The sequence below is a fragment of the Equus przewalskii genome, unplaced genomic scaffold (genome assembly GCF_037783145.1).
Source record: "Equus przewalskii isolate Varuska unplaced genomic scaffold, EquPr2 ChrUn-6, whole genome shotgun sequence".
In the NCBI taxonomy this organism is placed as follows: Eukaryota; Metazoa; Chordata; class Mammalia; order Perissodactyla; family Equidae; genus Equus; species Equus przewalskii.
In genome coordinates this window covers 183,241-201,201 of record NW_027228754.1, presented here as the reverse complement: position 1 = coordinate 201,201, position 17,961 = coordinate 183,241, and the positions used below count along the sequence as shown (strand labels likewise).

Here is a 17,961-nt window from a genome sequence, read left to right as displayed (position 1 = left end):
GATATGCACTGAGTGTTGCACTTTTATTTAGGTAGGGAGGCAAGTTGAATAAGCCAGGAACACTAGAACTGGAGCCTCGTCCAGATAGTACAATACCACCTCCCTTTCAGCTCCCAAAGGAGATGACCAGACACAGACTTTATGATTATTATATTTTTTCAATGCCAGTGCTGCTCAGCCCTCAGCATAACTTCAGTTTTCATGAAATAAACAGTAACTACATAAAATTCCACCTTTCTGAAACTGAAATCTGAGCTCAGGTGAAAGTTTCTTCTTTCCCAAGAAGCTGAGCCTGTGTTCCATCAAGAGAGTCGAGGTTCCCCAAGTGAGGGGAGCTGCGCCTGGGTCCTGCCAACAAGTCACAGCAACGCCAGCTCACAATGGGGGTCTCAACTCACAGAAGTCAAAAGTCTTAAGACAGTGGGTGACCCAGATTGCCATAGAGATCAGGCCTGCGGTGCTGGAATACAGGCAGGTGTTGGCGCAACTGTCGCAGATAATTGAGGTCAATTCGGGCAAGGCAGAGGCCTGGTCCCTCAGAGCAGCGGGCCACCACTGTTCCCCAGGGATCCACCACCATGCTGTGGCCATAACTTGCTCTCTTCTCATGGTGGCATCCATACTGTGCTGCTGCCACTACATAGCACTGGGTTTCAATGGCTCGTGCCCGCAGCAATACCTGGGGATGAGATATGTGTTCACTTAAGTATGTGTAGGTGGTCGTGGGGAAGTGATAGGCAATGGACTTTACAGGCCAATCTACCCATTGGGACCATTCTGATAAGTGCTTAGGAATGATTTATTGAGCTATTCTTTAACATATGAGTTAGGCAACAATCTGGAGAATGAGTTCTCTCACTAGGTGAGAAAGGGAAGAAAATCAACTGGTAGGGCCAAGGGAGGAGAATGCGGTTAAGAAAAGGCCTTTATGTTTTGAAGAGGTGTCCTCTTACCTCCCAGTGGGCTGGGCCTGTTATAGATCCAAAAGCTGAAGGGTAGGTAAGTATTTCTGCTCCAGCCTGAGCCAATGCCAGAGAGAGTTCGGGGAACCGCATGTCATAGCAGATAGCGAGACCAACCTGGAAAGAAAATCAGCCTACTTAGCCCCCTAATCCTGTGTGTCACAGCATCTAGTTATACCCCCGCTACCTATTCCTTAGGGCTTTCTATCATCTACTACCACGTCAAAGTATTTCTAAATCCCCTCCCTCTTGTTCTTCTCCCACTTTCATCCTTTCACAACTCCCACCTTGCCTGCTGGTGTGCTGACAGGTGACTCGAGACTGGGCCCAGGCAGGGTAGAATTGCTTTCACGCATAGGCTCCTGCCCTGGAATCTCGACGTCACACAGGTGTGTCTTCCTGTAAGTGGCCACTACTGATCCTAAAATAACAGGGAGAAGGACTACTCAGTGCTGGTGTTCTAGAAGCCCAGCTTAGTTCCTCTCCTCCCAAGGAGGAAATAGTTTATAGGCTACGACAGAAGTACAAACACCCCTAAAACCCTTGGCCAAGGAAACAGAAACAAAATAGAATTCTGGAGAATCTTAGTTTAGGCAGAAAAGCCTGGGAAGAGGCAGGCTAAAGAGTTATGAAGTCTCACCCTTGCTGTTCAGAAGCACATGACAATTGTAGATTTTCTGAGTCTGCTCCCAGTCTTGGCCACGCTCATGGAAACCACCCAAGGACAGCCAGAGTCCACATTCCCTGGGGGGAGGGGACACTGACAACTCTTCTCAAGGCTCCACCCTCATATCTGGCAATCCAGGGACACTGCCCAACAAAGAAACTACTTCTCCCTCCCACTTTCCCTGATACCTGGCAAGCTGGGTATATTCTCCCAAAAGGTTCCCATCCAGTGGCTCAGACAGGCGTAGCGTCTCTGCAGGGTCTCGTGCAATGAAGTCAAATGCCTCAGGCAGAAAAGCCAGGCAAGCGCCCAGTCTGGCAGCCTCTCGAACCAGCTCAGCACATGTTTTAAAGTTCTGCTGTTTGTCTGGTGTTGATGTTACCTGGCACACAGCCACAAGGGGCAGTTCCCAGGAGGAAGAGGAGACAGCCATGGTTCTGGGTCTGTGAATGGCATAAGCAGGACTCAGATTTCCGAGCATGTGGAAATCCAAGTTTGATGATGAGGGGCTCAAATGGGGAGGCAGGAAGGCTGGACTTCCCTTTGATTCTGCTCTTACAAGGCAGAATGACCCACCAATCAAATGTTCTGTGGATGTTTGGTACCCCAGTGTTTCCCACCATTCATTCATTTAAAAAACATTTACTGAGCATCCACTATGCGCCAGGCATTGAGGACACAACAAAACACGTTACCTGGGCTGAGCACTAAGTACTGAAAGAGGAGGTATCCGGAGGCCAGGACACAAAAGAAGGGACAGGAACTGGTGAGGAGGCCTGATGATGAAGCCCAGCCTGAGGAAGATGAGAAATCAGGAAACCAACCCCTCCTTCAAGTAAAAAATCTCTCCGATTTTCTGACTTCTCTTTTCATACTGTGAGGCTAAATCAGGGCCCTGCCAGTAAAAACCCCAAGTCTTCAAAACACTCTTTACTATAAATAATTGTGGGCTACAGGGAGAGATCATAAAGTGGGAAGATGGAGGAAGGGGGTCTGCTGGGCACCTGAATACCGCGACTTCTAGTGATCTTACATTAGCCTGAAGCCCCGTTCCTCTGCCAAACGTTTCTGCAGTTCAAAAGTCATCTCCGAGAAACTTCCTTGGTTTTCCCAGCCTCTCTTCTTGACCCTGCACTTGCACAGCTTTACTGACTCAAAGCATATTTCCCTCCTTAGACCACAATCTCTGAGGGGAAGTTCACCCTCGTTCCCCACCACCCCATGGTGGGCAGGGGACACTGGCACCCGAATCCCAAGCCGCTCCCCCACTCTCTAGTTAACCCGTCCTTCCCCGCCTCTCAGGGGTAGCGTCTCTGTTGCATAAGTTAAAGCACCACAGGCGGAATTCACCGCGGCCAGCGGGATAGGGAGTAGGTCCTACATGAAGGAACAGCCAAAACCATCCGCAGGATCCGAACCGAAAAGGGGCCTGGAAGCAGCCGCCCGGGGGCGAGTGGGCGGTAACTCCGAGACCGGACGTGACGCAAGGCGGGGGCTGAGCTGCGCAGGCCGGAAGCCCAGCAGGCGGCGAAGATGGCGGAGAGCAGCGGTCGCGCCGGCAAGAGCAGCGGGAGCGGCGCGGGGAAGGGGGCGGTGTCTGCAGAGCAGGTGAGGCGCGGAGAACGCGAAGGAGGCCAACCCGGCTGGGTCCGGAGTCGATGCAAGAAGAGCGGGGAGTCCGGGGCTGGTGCAGGCCTTGACTCCAGTCCCACATTTGCGTGGCCGCCCAGAGAGGGGAGGGTCCTTGGAGAAGCTAGCCGAACCCCCGGGGAGAGAGTAGGCTGGTTGGTAGGCGAAAGCCACGCCCCCCTTGGGGTGGTGGCTGAGCGTCGGGGAGAGCAAAGCCCCGAGATGCAGGGTCTGGGAGGATGCACAGGTCTGAGGGGAGATGGGTGGTCGCTTTCTCCACCTCTCCACACCCTCACACAGGGTATAAATGGCTGGGCGAGGCAGCTCGTAACGAATCTCAGAGTATTAGTCAGCGGGCTGGTCGTGTAGTTTGCTACGTGACCCTGAAACCACGTTGACAATCGCGGGCACTCTGCAGAGCCACGTGACTCACATACTCGATCTGTCTAGTGTTCCATACTATTTTGATTTGGGAGTCATCATTAGATTGAATTTCTTTAGAGACCAGACACCCTTTTTTAATTTTTTACACCCGAGTTTGCATTTCCCCCAGTGCCTAGCATCGAGAAATGTTTGATAAATTAATTAGAAAGCCCTTTGTGGCTTGGGAAACCATGGTTTGCTAATAGTGGGGCTAGTGTTTAATAGAGGTGGGAAGAAATCTACGTAATAGAAAGAAAAACAGTTGAACAACAGCTCTTTTAGTTACAGTTTCATTTACCAGTTGTGACGGTTATTACGGGCAAAGGTATCTGCATAAAGATTTTTCACACTGACCTATGCAATCAAAGAGCTCATAGTCTGGTGGGGAAAATAAGACATACAAAGTGCTAATATGAGGCAGAAGATAAGTGTCCTAAGAGAGTTATAAAGTGCTGTGGGATTTGGGGGAGGGAGAAGAGAGAGTTTCTGACTTAAGGGAAAAAAGAGAAGTGAGAAGGAACCTAATACTTTTTGAGGGTCTCTACCATGTGCCAGGCACTCTGGTGGGTACAGGGAAATAGATAAATGAAATAGACTTTGTTTTCAAGTTGGCTCACAGACTCATTTGAGAAAAGACAAAGCAAACAATAAGCTGTATAGTGTTACACACAGGCCCTTTTATGGCAGCTAAAGGAGGAGCGCTTAACTAAGCCCGAGCTTATGAGATTTGGGGCATAGATGGGAAAGAAACCTGTGGTATAGTGGGGTGGCCAAGAGCATAAGTGCACTGGGGTCGGACAGACCTGTGTTTGAATCACATTTCTCCTGTTTACTATCTACAGATGACCTCCTGTGGGTTATTTGTTTTGGCCTTCCCCTCCTGTAAAAGCGTAATGGTACCTACCTCATCACTGCATTTGATTATTAGACAAGACAATGCATGCACAGTGTGTTGCACGGTGACTGGAATATACTATGTGTTTAATAAAGGCTAGTTAGTTTGTTTTCTAGAGGAAATAATCCTTCAGCTCAATTCTCAAGGATAAGAGAAGTTAGTCAAGCAAAGAGGGAAGTGAAGGATTTTCTAGCTGGAGAGAATAATGTGTTTAAAAGCACTAAGGCGTGAAACTGCCTGACATGTTTGGGCCACAGGTGGATGTAAAGTTTAGGATGGACTACAAGACTTAAATCTGGAGAAAAACAGATAAAAGAGGAATCTAGGATCTCGCAGGTTTTTGTCTTTGATAGATGCTGGTGTCATAGGGAATGTAGGAATATGGGCAAGTTTAGGGGGAAAATAAGTTTATTTTAGGATTTTGAGTTAGGATTTCTTGTGGGACATCCAGGTAGAGACCTTGGTAGGCAGTTTGATTTATAAATCTTGAGTTACAGAAAGAAATCTGAGTTGGAGATACAGATTAGAGATTTATGAGTTTATGGCTGGTAGATGAAACCCTGGTTGTGGAGGAAATCATCTAGGATTTGTACAGAAAGTAAAAAAAGAAGCAGAACGAGGGTGGAACCAATATTTAAGGGGTTAAAGGAAGAGAGCCCTCAGAGACACTGAGGAGATGTGATAATTGAGTTCAGAGGCTGTTCCTTGCTTAACATTCTCTGGCCTTTGTGTTTGTGTTCCAGAGAGAACACTGGATAAAAATACAAGATTTATCACTGCTGCAAATTTGAGCCACATATGTCCCTTATAAATAAGATGGAAGTGAGTAACACATTGTGCTAGGCACTTTACTTGTTTTATCTTCTGTTATTTAATTACCGCCATTTGAAGTAGGTTGTGTTGTCCTCCCTTTATAGATAAGGACATTTGAGTTTCAGAGGCTTTAGTTAATTTACCTAAAGTCAGTAACTGGAAGAGCAGGGCTTTTAATTGAGGGACTTGAGGATCAGACCTATTTTTTCCACTTATACTGTGATCATATTAGAGATATTTGGGCTGAGCCTGAGGATTGGATAGATTTGAACAGGCGGCAATGGAAATAGAATGTAGGGAATAGGGTAGGAAGAGGAGAGCCAGGGAAAGCTTACCTTGACACGAAGTGCAGTGACTGTTAAATTTGTTTAGCTAAATCATGAGGTGTAAGTCAGAAAGATATGGTCCTTAAAGCAAGCTGAGTCTTTGTATAGCAGAGAATTTAGGACTTTTTAATGTAAGCAGTGAGGGAGTCACAGAAGGATATATATCATACTATGGATTTTTTCCCCATTACATACAATAATACGTGTTCATTGTAGACAATATGGAATACCCAGGAAAAAGTACAAAATAAAAATTACGAAACAAAAGAAATAAATTAGCCATGATGGTACTAGTAGTATCCAGAGATAGTATATCGTTTGAGAGGTTCCCCCCTCGTTTATGTTTGTGTGTGTGTGTGTGTGTGTGTGTGTGTGTAGATGGAAACAGAGGACATGTGTATTTTGTATATTTACATATTTTATAAAATTAGTATTATACGGTATGTACTGTTGTGTAATCTGCTTTTTAAAGCTAATACTATATCATGAACACTTTTCTGTGTCATCCAAGTGTTAGGAAAATTAAATTAGCAGCAGTGTATAGGATGGATTTGGAGAGTCCAAAAATAGGGAGATAATTTAGAAGACTATTGCAGTAGCTCAGACAAGAGGTAATGAAGGCCTGAACTAGGGTGATGTCAGTGAGCCTAAGAAAAATTGCTGATGCAATCAGTTTGGTAGTTGATGGGATAAGGATGTGTTCAAAGATGAAACCAGGGTTTCCTACCGGGGGGCTAAAGTGGTGTCATTAGCAGAAATAGGGGAGACAAGAAGAGGAACAGTTAAAACAAGGTCAAAGATGATCAGTTCAGCTTTGAATGTCCTGGATTTAAGGTATCTATAGGACATTTAGGTGGAAATGTTCTGTAGTAATAGCAGCTACAATTTATTTATTGACAACTTGTTAAATGCTGGATGTTATCCTAAGCCCTTGATGTAATTAATTAATCCTCACAACATCCTATGAGACAGATATTATCTCTACTTTATTGGTAAAGAAACTTAGAGTCAAAAAAGAAGTAACTTGCTCATGGTCAGACTTTGAAGCCATTTCTGTCTGACTCTGAAGCTCCTTCCTCTAACTTGGAAATTGGGTTTAGAATTTCTGAGGAGGTTTGGGTTTGCAGGCAGTTAGAATAAAGGCAATTGTTGAAACCATAGAAATAGCTAAGAATACCAATTGAAATAGTGTAGGTAGTAAAGGGAGAAATACTATGAACAGAATCTTAGATCCTGTCTCCACTGTAGAGGTGAGAGGAAGAACTTCCAGAAAAGAAAAAGGAGAGTTGAAAGGGTTAAGAGAACCAGAGAACTGAAGGGTCCTGGAAACTAAAGGAGGGTAGAGGACCTACACTGTATCAAGCACTTGACATATTATCTCACTTTAGTTCTCATTGTTACCCTGTGGCAGTGGTTCTCAGCCTGGTGTGGTTTTGCCCCCTAGGAAACATTTGGCAATGCCTGGAGACACTTTGGTTGTCACAAGTAGGAGTTGTTACTGGCTTTTAGTGGGTAGAAGCCAGGGATGTTGCTAAACATCCTGTGATGCACAGGAACAGCCCCCCACAACAAAGAATTATCCAGCCCAAAATATCAGTGGTGCTGATGTCGAGAAACCCTCTCTATGGTATATTAGCTCCATTTCATAAATGAAGAAACCAAGAGAAGTTAAATAACTCAATTATATAGCAGGTAAATGGCAAAACTAGGATTTGAACCCGGGTCAGACTCTAAAGTTTGGGCTTTTTCCTCCATACCATGTTGCTACTTAAAGGAAGAATATTTCAAGAAGTAGATTAGGGGCTGGCCCCCTGGCCGAGTGGTTAAGTTCGTGTGCTCCGCTGCAGGAGGCCCAGTGTTTCGTCAGTTCGAATCCTGGGTGCAGACATGGCACTGCTCATCAAACCACACTGAGGCGGCATCCCACATGCCACAACTGGAAGGACCACAACTAAGAATATACAACTATGTACCAGGGGGCTTTGGGGAGAAAAAGGAAAAAAATAAAAAATCTTTAGAAAAAAAAAAAAGAAGTAGATTAAAGATTGAGAAAAGCTCGTTGGATTATGCAATTAGGTAGGAGGCCATTCATGATCCTTGAGAAATAGTTTAATAACTAATAATAGTTTAATAACTGGTATAGACAGAAGACAATTAGAAGGGAATTTAAAGTGGGATGGGAGTCAATGAGAGGTAAGGAAGCAGAGGCAGTGAGTATAGCTCAGTCCTAAAAACATTTGATGAAGAAAAGGGATGAGAACCATTGTTTGATGGAATACTGGATGGAGTAGTAAGGTCAAAGATTTTAGAGTTGAGTATGTTTGTCAGAAAGGGGGCACTGAGCTGAAAAGAAGATATTTAAGTGGAGCAATACCCCAGAAAGTCTTTTTCCAGATGCATCCGATCATAATTCTTTACCTCTTCTATTCTTCCATTGAACCCAATAAGAGTAAATATCATGTAGGTAAGAAGGCCAAAGGACGTTTTGGGGATCAAGGTAATAATTGTAGATTTTTCCTGAAGTTATCCAAACTATATGGTATAGATTAAACAAAAAAGGAAGAAAACAGGAAAATAAGTCAAATGGAAACAGTTTGACTTTTATAAGAGATTATATATGACAGCCATGAGTAAGACATCAATAGAAGTGGATTCTTAGAGTTAGACAAGCCTGGGTACCATTACCAGTGCTGCAGTTCACTGTTATTTTACTCCCCAACCCCACAACCAGCCTTGGTCTCCCAATGTATAAAATGAAGTGACGTGTCTTATAATGTTTGTTTGTTTTAGAATTAAATGAGATAGAGTCTAACACAGTGCCTGGCACATAAAGTGTTCCTTTACTATACAAACTATGGAAGAAAGGCAGATTATTGTAGGACTATGAAAGAAACAGGTATTTAAAAAGAGGTTGTATTTGCATATTTAAAATTTTCAAAGATTAGAAGGCAGGCTGCATGATGGAAAATAAGGAACACAATATAAGTAGAAAAGATTTTCTATCAAAAAATTTAAGGAATTGCTAGGCATTTATATGTGAGCACATAGAAGGGGATAACATATGGGAGTAGTGGATGGCCAGAACTGCTTTCTAGAAGAATCTGAGTTGAAACCTGAGGAAGGAAATAGAGTTAGGCAGAGAAGAATGGAATGAGAGAGGTTTGGAAAAGTGTACTGGGTGGCATGAATATTGTATGCAAATGCATGATGATTAGGGGAATTATAAGTGGTTTAAGACAGCAGGAGTGCTGAGAGTAAGAGGTGGAGGGAAGGCCTGATCGGGAGAAGTCATCAGGGACCAGGTCTTTACAGGACTTTGTTCTGCTGTGTTGAGTTTGGATTTTATCCTTATGTGAACGGTAGGAACCACTGAAGTTTCAGGTATAGGAATAATATGGTTAGATTTCAGTTTTAAGTCACTTGTGCCACAATGTTGGGAGTGGATTGAAGGAGGCAGATCTGGAGGCAGTGTGGACCTCAGCTAGGAGGCCATAATAGTAAAGGGGAGAAAGGAGAGTGAGATAGAAGTGGGTGGTTTGAGGTATTTAGCAGATGTGACTTAAAGATTAATTGGATGTGGATAGTGAGTCAAGAATGATTCCAAGGTTTCTGGAGTTAAGATCTCTCCCAACTCTAAAAATGATTAAATTAACAAAAATAATAAAAGCTGTCATTAGGGCTCTGGGAAAACAGGTACAATCATGACATTGCTGGTAGCACTGTAAATTCATCTGGTCATCTTGGAGAGCTTTATAGCAACCTGCAACAGAAGCTATAATAATAAACTTTGACTCATTAATCTCACTTTTGAAAATATGATTCAAGAAATATGGCTATCATTTTTGTACTGTTCTTCCAGATACTAAAAATCAGTGCTATTTATTACAGAAAAGTTGGAAACAGCCTAAATGTCCCAATAACAGAGGAATAGTTAGACAGTTTTAAAAAATATATGAATAGCGTATGAATATTATAGCCTTAAAAATAAGAAAACTGGGGCCAGCCCTGTGGCATAGTGGTTCAGTTCAGCGTGCTCCACTTCATTGGCCTGGGTGCACAGGTTTGGATCCCAGGTGTGGACCTATACCACTCATCAGCCATGCTGAGGTGGTCACCCACATAGAAAGTGGAGGAAGATTGGCATAGATGTTAGCTCAGGGCTAATCTTCCTCAGCAAAGAAAGAAAGAAAACCGTGTCTTGCAGATGAATTGATAAAGCAAATGTGACACACACACACACACACACACACAGGAATATTATTCAGCCATAGAAGAGGAAATCTTGTCACTTGTGACAACCTGGATGAGCCTTGAGGGCATTATGTTAAGTGAAAATAAGTGAGAGAAAGACAAATACTATATTCTCTCATTTATATATGGACTCTAAAAACTGGACTCATAGAAACAGAGAGTAGATTGGTGGTTGCTTGGGCAGGGGTGGGGGGGATGAGTGATGGTGGTCAAAGGGTACAATCTTGCAGTTATAAGATGAATAAGCCCTGGGGACCTAATGTACATCATGGTGAGTTTAGTTAACAATACTGTGTTGTATACTTGAAAGTTGCCAAGAGAATAGATCTTAAAAGTTCTCCCCACAAAAAAAACAGTTAACTGTGAGGTGCTGGATGTGTTAACTAACTTTATTGTGGTAATCATTTTGCACTTTATACATATATCAAATTGTAACATTGTATACCTTAAACTTATACAATGTCTTATGTCAATTATATATCTCAATAAAGCTGGAAAAAAAATGTCCTGTATAAAGTTGTTTGTATATGCCATTTATGAGAATGTAAAGAGCTCTGTATAGTTGCACGGATTGAAGTTACTTTCGAATAGGGTAAATAGTTGGTATTTTAATCTAGTTGAATTCTTTTTCAATAGGGATGTTTACATGTAAGATGATGATTTAACAGGGCTGAGAGAATCAACACTGGCCATCCGCGCTCACGCCAGACAACTTTGGGAGAACAAGGAATAAGGGAAAGGGAAAGAAAGTTGGGTCTAGCTGTGGGGGAGAAGACCATTAGAAAAGTTGTATTTTAAGAGGAAAAATGTGGGCATAGATCACAGCCTCTTTGTCTTTATTACCTGGCAGACTTCAGACATGACAGGTGTTAATATCAGCTTATTTTGCATTTAACTTAGTTAGGTTGCAGTTAGCTGCTAAGAGATTTCATTTCCTTTAAGTGCATGAGTGGCTGAAATTTTCCATGATAACTGTGGATAGTTCATACATTTCACTAGATTTATTTTAGTTTGGTATTTGATTAAAAGTTCCTAAACCAAACTAAGAGGAAATAGGGGTTGTTAATTAGCAAGAATGTTTGAAGAAAAGTTGGAATTTAAAGAAAATCTCTTTTTGCCTTTAGTTGTGTTAAATTGGTGGTTGAAAAGTAGATTCCTACTAATTACTAAGGAAAATAAGTTCAGGCCTCAGAAATTTTAGACAGTTAAGCTCATCTCACTGACGTATTTAATAACATACATCCAGAGAGTGAGTGGGTCATCTGGGCTCTAGAAGAACATCTAGAATCTGGTTTATTCATGGAATTTTCTCAGATGAAATTATTTTGATCAGTAACATTGACAGTGGAGAAAAAGCTAACTATAAATGGAATAGCTTTGGTATAGGCAATGAACGTGAAAGAAAAACAGCCTGTAGATGACTGAGATTTCCGAGGCATTTGTGGAAATGAGTGGGTGAGATTCCCAAGGCATTTGTTGAAATGAGTAGGTGAAAGTAGATTGAAAAGATGATGGATGGGAGAAGGAAGCAAGTTGCTAGAATGAGAAGTTCCTAGCCAAGTTTATTCTTTGGTTTATTGGGCTGTAGAATGGATGTCGGGGTGGTACACATCAGCCATTTGGGTTATATTAGCTATATATGAACCTTGCAGAGAGAGAGCTAGAGATAAGGGACCCTGGTAAAGATGAGGTGGTTAGTCGTCAATGGCAGTGAGACTGGAGATGATGTAAATGAGAGTGAGAAATTTGGCCTGGTTTGGATGGATGGGCCCACTGCTCTCAGCTGACCAGGAGGGTCCAAAGGGGCACTTCTGGGTTTGGAGAGAAGGCCATGATAGTAATTAATGTACTTCACTCCTTACAAAGCTGTTTCACACTAATTAGTTCAAGTGATACAACAGCCCTATGAAGTAGGTATCATTATCTGCTTTTCACAGGTGAGAAAAAATCTGAGGCCTGGCCCTCACTCCAGTGAGCATGTAATTGTTCTGAGGCTCCACTATTTGTGTTCAAAATGCTCCCTTGGTGATTCTAACATGTAGCCAGGGTTGAGAACCATATGGTTAAATGTCTGTCCAAGGCCATAAAGCCAATATGTGGCAGAGACAAAACTTGAAACTTGGTCTTTCGTCTCTGAGCCTTATGTTTTTCTTTCCTTTTTACCCCCAACCCCCTACCCCTACCCCCCAATTTTCTTTCCTCATTATATCTCCTACCTTTCATCTGATACTTCTTTCCAAATACAGTCATCAGGGCCTTACACTGGAAGTGATGGTGGTGGTCATATTTATACCCAGTCTGGTTTTCACACTGTGTTGATTCTCTGCTCAGTTTCTGGGGAACAAGGAGCTGGTAGTAATCACTTCTCTGGGCCTTTACATATGTTATTTCTTAAAGATTTTATTTTTCTTTTTCTCCCCAAAGCCCCCCGGTACATGGTTGTGTATTTTTAGTTGTGGGTCCTTCTAGTTGTGGCATGTGGGATGCTGCCTCGTCATGGCTTGATGAGTGGTGCCATGTCCGCACCCAGGGTTCGATCTGGCGAAACCCTAGACCACCGAAGCAGAGCGCGCGAACTTAACCACTCAGCCACGGGGCCGGCCCCAACATATGTTATTTCTTGTGCCTCTTGCACACCACTCGCCTGCCCCCAGTTTTTCATCCTTCAGTCTTCATTTAAAGCATTATCTCTGAGAGAGGCTCTATCAGTTAGGTTTTATAGGCTATAGAAACTGACTCTGGGCAACTTATTATTTTTTTAAAGGAGTGTTTTAGAAGGATAGTCGGTAGGTCACAGAATTGAACACAATGAAAAGAAAAGTTAAATAACTAGGCCACACAAAGTTCAAGAACTGGGGTAGCTTTGGGGATTTCAGCAATAGGAATGGAGGATTGTCTCTATAGGACGACTAGGCATCTTACCTCCAATCACCTTCTGTACCTGTTTATCTCTACCCAAAATTCAGTTCCTGTAGAAAGACTATAGTACAGAATAGGTCACCGCCCCTGTGGTCCAGGAGCAAGGGTCCTGTGATTAGTCGCTCCACAAGAACGCTACTGAGTTAAGGAGGGGCAGTTCCCCAATGGAGGGATGCTGGGCAGACCCAAACAAGAGTTACTTATTACAAAACCTTTCCTGACAGCCCTCTTTACCTGCAAGTCTAAGCTCCCCGTAGGTGCTCCGGGAGCTCTCCACACCCATCCCTATATTACAAATGCCTGTTTCTCACCAAACTAAGCTGCAAGATGGCCTAGCAAGTATCTCACCACCTAGAAGGCACTCTGTTGGGTGAATGGAATTCCAGACAGACGTAAGTTAGACATTGCAAACTTGTAGGTGTCCACCTACTGCATCTTTGTAAAGCCTGCCATCCTATGTCATATCTTGACTTTCTGCCATTTCCACTGTCCCCTCTCTCACCTCATCTCTTTCTCACTTTCTTAGGTAATCGCTGGCTTCAACCGCCTTCGGCAGGAACAGCGGGGCCTAGCATCCAAAGCAGCTGAGCTGGAGATGGAGTTGAATGAGCACAGGTGAGGAAGCCAGGAGAAGCAGACAACAGGAGAGTTGGATGGGCCGTTTTGTAAGGGAGGGTTGCAGTAGTGTGGGACTGAACTCTCAGATCCTGCCTTGTCCTGCTACCCCAGCCTAGTGATCGATACGCTGAAGGAGGTAGATGAAACCCGCAAGTGCTACCGCATGGTTGGAGGAGTGCTGGTGGAGCGGACTGTCAAAGAGGTGCTGCCTGCCTTGGAGAACAACAAGGAGCAGGTGAGCAAGAATCCCCGCATAGAAGCTCTGAGCAACAAAGGGGTAAGGAGGCCATGGATTTAGGGAATATGGTGGAGGAAAGTCTGCGTAGGAACTCACGTTGAAGACAGCATAAATAGTCTGTTAGCTTATGTTCTTTATGCTATGCTAAGCCTAACTCCTTAGACAAGAGGTATTGCTGGCTGTATGCTTCTTTCCATGGGCTCTGTGACTGGCTGATTTGGGGGAGGGGAGGTGCTTAAAGCAGTGTTTCTCATGGTGTAGTCCTTGGATACTTGCATCCAAGTCACCTGGAGGACTAATTTAAAATGCAGCTTCTTGGACCCACTGATTCAGAACCTTTGTGGACGGGGCCCATGAACTGGCAGTAAAATAAGCAGCCCAGGTGATTCTTACGTACACTAAAGGTTATAAACTATTGTGTTTGACAAAGGAATAATTTTAGTCTGGGCTCTACTATTAATACTTGGTTAAGGGTGAGGTTGGAGGTATCATCTGTCCTTCACTTCCCCCAACTGTAGTCCATACCAGGTTGGGGGAGGGAGTCCTGAAATCCTTACATAATCCCTGTCGCTTGCCCTCTAGATACAGAAGATCATTGAGACACTGACACAGCAGCTTCAGGCAAAGGGAAAAGAACTAAATGAATTCCGGGAAAAGCACAACATTCGTCTCATGGGGGAAGACGAGAAGCCAGCAGCCAAGGAAAACTCAGAAGGGGCTGGGGCTAAGGCCAGCTCAGCTGGAGTGTTGGTCTCCTAGGGACCAAGGCCTTTGCATTTTTTTTACCCCGACTCCCATTTCTTCTAATTTCTCTTTATTGTTATTATTATTATTTTCTCTGCTATTGTAATATTTTTTTGTTAATTAAATGTTTTGGTCAGAATGCTTAGCTCTAGCCTGAAGCTTTCTCCCAATATTAGGGGTGGTATTTGCATGAAGCAAGGAAAAGAATATGATTTGTGGGTTTTGGTTCCATCAGTTTAATGGCTCACAATATCAGAGGAGGTCCCAGGTTTTTTACTTACCCTTGCAAATAAAAATGTGTCTACTTATTTATTGCCCTCCCCCAAAAAGATTCAAAGACAAATGTTAACTCTCAGACTGAAATTTAATAAGCATTTGAAATGAGGCAGATAGCTCTGGTGATAATACCTTATGAGTTTGCAAGAAAATGGAGACTTGGCAGTGTGTCTTGGCACCATTCTTTAGATAAAGAGGTCCAGGATGCAAACCTGTGGACTCGCTGTCCTGCCATCCTCACCAAACCCCCCAACCAGGTAAAGCTGATCATTCCAAAGGCAGGTCCGATGGCCCACGCGTTTCAGCCCATGGTCTGCACAGGGGAAGTGGAACCACAGAGAAGGAGACTTGCCTGTTGGGTAAGGGCAAAGGGTAGTTATTGAGGTAGTATCACATCGGCACCCGTGGGGCTCTTATTTTCTCATTTGATTTGTGGGCCTGATCAAAATTTAATATTCTGCATAGTCCTTTCACTTGTCAACTAATTCTTCCTCCTCTCTACCCCATCACTCCATTCTCTTTCTGTCTATAGTCTTCTATCTTCCCACCTTTTCCCCTCCTCAACCATTAAGCCGGCTCTCACGGGTATCATAGATGTAGAGGTCATTGCAGATGGTGTCTCTAGCTCTGGTCAGAGTTTCTCCACCAAACAGCACAGCAAATGGCCCCACCACAGAACATGAGTGATGCCGTAGTCCCCGAGGCCCCTGCTGGGACCCCTGCCCACTGCTCACAAGCCTTGCAAGCTGTTCCACCAAACGGGGGGCAACAGGTGGTTCCTCCTTGGGGGAGAAAGAAGGGATCGTCTGGATGGATTTGGGCATCACAAGTTTAGCCCCCTTCCCACCCTTAAGCAAGATGCGAGTAGATCATACCTTAATCTTCCCGTGACTCCAATGCCCAGCTACTTCTGGTTCCCCTGAGTCGCAACCCCCAAAAAGCAATAGCTGGTGACCTGCGTGGGGCCCAGGAGTTTGGAGCAGGGCAGCACAATGACCTGAGCGTGAGACTGTGTGGCAGCCTTCTTCCTTGTAGCTGTGGATATGCAGAAATTCAGGCCTGAGTTGGGTTTTCTGGAAAATGTAAGTGCTGTCCTACTTCCCTCGCTCCCCTAACAAGGCTAGAGAGGACGCATGGGACAGTGCGATAAGTCGGATGAGAGGGAGGGTAATATTGGTAGAGAGTTCAGCTATCTTAGACATGGTAGATTCCCAGGGTAAGAGGATGCTAGGGTGACGAAGTGGATAAATGGCCTGCGAAATTGTTTAGCCTTTGCTTTTCCAGAATGTAGATGAAGGGAGGGTGAAAAGTTTTGGGCAGGGGATGCCATACCAATAGGTGCGGGCGCTGGGGTCCAGCCTTAACGTGTAGATGCTTCCATAGCGACGCTGAGTTCGGGTCCCTCCCTCCCGGCCTGCCACCCGCAGCTCTCGGTCGGAGAGGCGGGTACAAGTGTGACTACTGAGGCCGGCAGGGGGGCAGTTGCCAGGGGCTGCGGTCCACGCCTCCCACACCCCGCGGTCCGTGTCCAGGGCAGCCACTGTGGCCACGCGCCGCGACCCGTCCCAGCCGCCCACCACGCAGAGCCAGCGCCCGCCCACGGGCACCGAGTCGTGATGGCTGCGCCTCAGGCCGCCACGGACTCCCACCTGCACCGCCTGGCCCGCAGCCGGATCGAAGACCACCGTATCACTGCTCGGCTCTCTCGCCCCTCCGGCTAGGATACCCCCCACCAGATAGAACTGTCCCCGCAGTTCGGTGCAGGAGTGGAAGGCCCGGGCCAGAAGCGCGTCCCGAGCCACCGGCCGCCAGGTCCAGCCCGAGGCCCCCGCCCCACCGGGGGACGCCGCCACAGCCATGGGGCGGGCAACCCGGGGCGCGCCCCTACACGGGGGCCAGGCCCCGCCCCTTCCGCAGGCCGCCCTGGGAACCGCCCCTCGCGGAAGCCCGCCCCGGTCCCCACCTCAAGCCACCGCTTCGCTCCACCGTCGCCCGGCAACCACCGCAGCGGCTGCCGCGCGACCGCTGCAAACTGCAGGTCGCAAAGCACCGGTTACCGTGGAGACAGGAGACCTGGATAGCTACCAGAATCGTAAAATGTGGTCACCGGAGGCAGGAGCTGTGCGAGGTCAACAAAAATACTGAAAGATTGTTAACCTCGCAAAGTCCGATGACAGCCAGTTCCTCAGAAGGGCCCCTTCTAAGCTGGGAACTGTTTTAGAATGATGACGTTTGAGGTGCAGATGTTGCTCTGCTGGGGGAGGTGAGGGACCTTGTCCTTTGGCTTCGGCGGCGTTTCTAATTCGTACTGACCTCCCCAGGGATGAGCTAGGAAGGAGAGACGATAGGCAGAGTGAAAGTTGACGGAGAACTGGCCTTGGGGTTTTGCTCCCAACTATACTCCTGACTCTCAAAGTGACTGTTTCTCTAGGCCTCCTCAGCTTTCTCATTTATAAAATGTGCTGTTGGTTTATCCCTAGGTGTCTTCCAGACGGTCATTCCGTGAAAGGCTTGAAGGTCCTGATTGATTGGGTGGGAAGGTCCTTTCCGCTCTGGCCACTAGAGGGTGGTAGAACCCAGTTTCTCGGGGCACATTGTAATTGTGCGTGTGGTTGGGTTGGGGGTGAGGGGAAATACCTAAGGCGTACTTGAACCTTGGAGAACTTTCCACTACTGAGTCCTAGGAAGAGTAATTCCTTATTTCGTCTGCCTTATAGGCTCACACAACAAGGAAACTGAGATATTGTGGCACCTGGAACTCAGGATTAAAGGCAGGGAGTTTCTCCTGATAAGATCCAGGGCAGAAGCTGCCCAGCCTTAGAAGCTGGATAGGGGTGAAGTGGGGGAGGAGTGAGAAAAACAGACTCCTGCCCCTCCCTGATAGCTTCTTTTTATTCAAGCCTGGTGCCTGAGCTTCTTCTTAACTCTATCCCTGCAGGACCTAGTGAAGAATGAAGAGGCCCAGATCCAAGTTGACTAGTTTCAGCTATAGGAGGAAATGCAGACAGATTTCCACTCCCAGCACAACTGATGTGGGACAAAAACAAGACTTGTGTCCTCCAGGGCTGGGCTGTAAATGGCAGTGATGACTGCTACTTTTGCCTTTGGTTTCTACACATCGACTTGATCCCCATCATACCCAGAAATTGAGGCCATATAGAGAGGCCAGGGTTACGGTGCACATGGACATGTAATTCAGG

The 17,961-nt window shown here is 45.5% G+C and overlaps 3 protein-coding genes across 6 annotated transcripts; 1 reads left to right on the top strand and 2 right to left on the bottom strand.

The window, feature by feature from the left end:
• Nucleotides 1–135: 135 nt before the first annotated feature.
• On the bottom strand, nt 136–3,142 carry NIT1 (nitrilase 1). 3 transcript variants are annotated; one of them, XM_008533849.2, is made up of 7 exons: nt 3,011–3,142; nt 2,325–2,423; nt 1,818–2,072; nt 1,603–1,706; nt 1,250–1,383; nt 954–1,079; nt 136–679 (listed from the first exon to the last, which is right to left on the bottom strand). In XM_008533849.2, coding segments are annotated over exons 1-7 (987 nt in total). In that variant the 5' UTR covers nt 3,013–3,142; the 3' UTR covers nt 136–412. The 3 variants fall into 3 exon arrangements, with proteins under 3 accessions (XP_008532071.1, XP_008532070.1, XP_008532069.1); XM_008533848.2 differs by having other exon boundaries at nt 2,980–3,106; XM_008533847.2 differs by having other exon boundaries at nt 2,663–3,097.
• Nucleotides 3,118–14,630, top strand: PFDN2 (prefoldin subunit 2). Of its 2 annotated transcripts, none has more exons than XM_008533850.2 (4): nt 3,118–3,237; nt 13,412–13,500; nt 13,615–13,738; nt 14,324–14,630. In XM_008533850.2, exons 1-4 carry the CDS (start codon nt 3,163–3,165, stop codon nt 14,498–14,500), a joined length of 465 nt encoding a protein of 154 aa, XP_008532072.1. In that variant the 5' UTR covers nt 3,118–3,162; the 3' UTR covers nt 14,501–14,630. The 2 variants fall into 2 exon arrangements, with proteins under 2 accessions (XP_008532072.1, XP_070464476.1); XM_070608375.1 differs by lacking the exon at nt 3,118–3,237 and adding an exon at nt 5,376–5,398.
• Nucleotides 14,631–14,830: 200 nt separating this feature from the next.
• On the bottom strand, nt 14,831–16,744 carry KLHDC9 (kelch domain containing 9). Its single transcript, XM_008533851.2, has 4 exons — nt 16,094–16,744; nt 15,637–15,796; nt 15,345–15,543; nt 14,831–15,113 (listed from the first exon to the last, which is right to left on the bottom strand). The coding sequence occupies exons 1-4, from the start codon at nt 16,618–16,620 to the stop codon at nt 14,947–14,949; spliced, it is 1,053 nt and encodes a 350-aa protein (XP_008532073.1). The 5' UTR covers nt 16,621–16,744; the 3' UTR covers nt 14,831–14,946.
• Between the last annotated feature and the right edge of the window lie 1,217 nt (nt 16,745–17,961).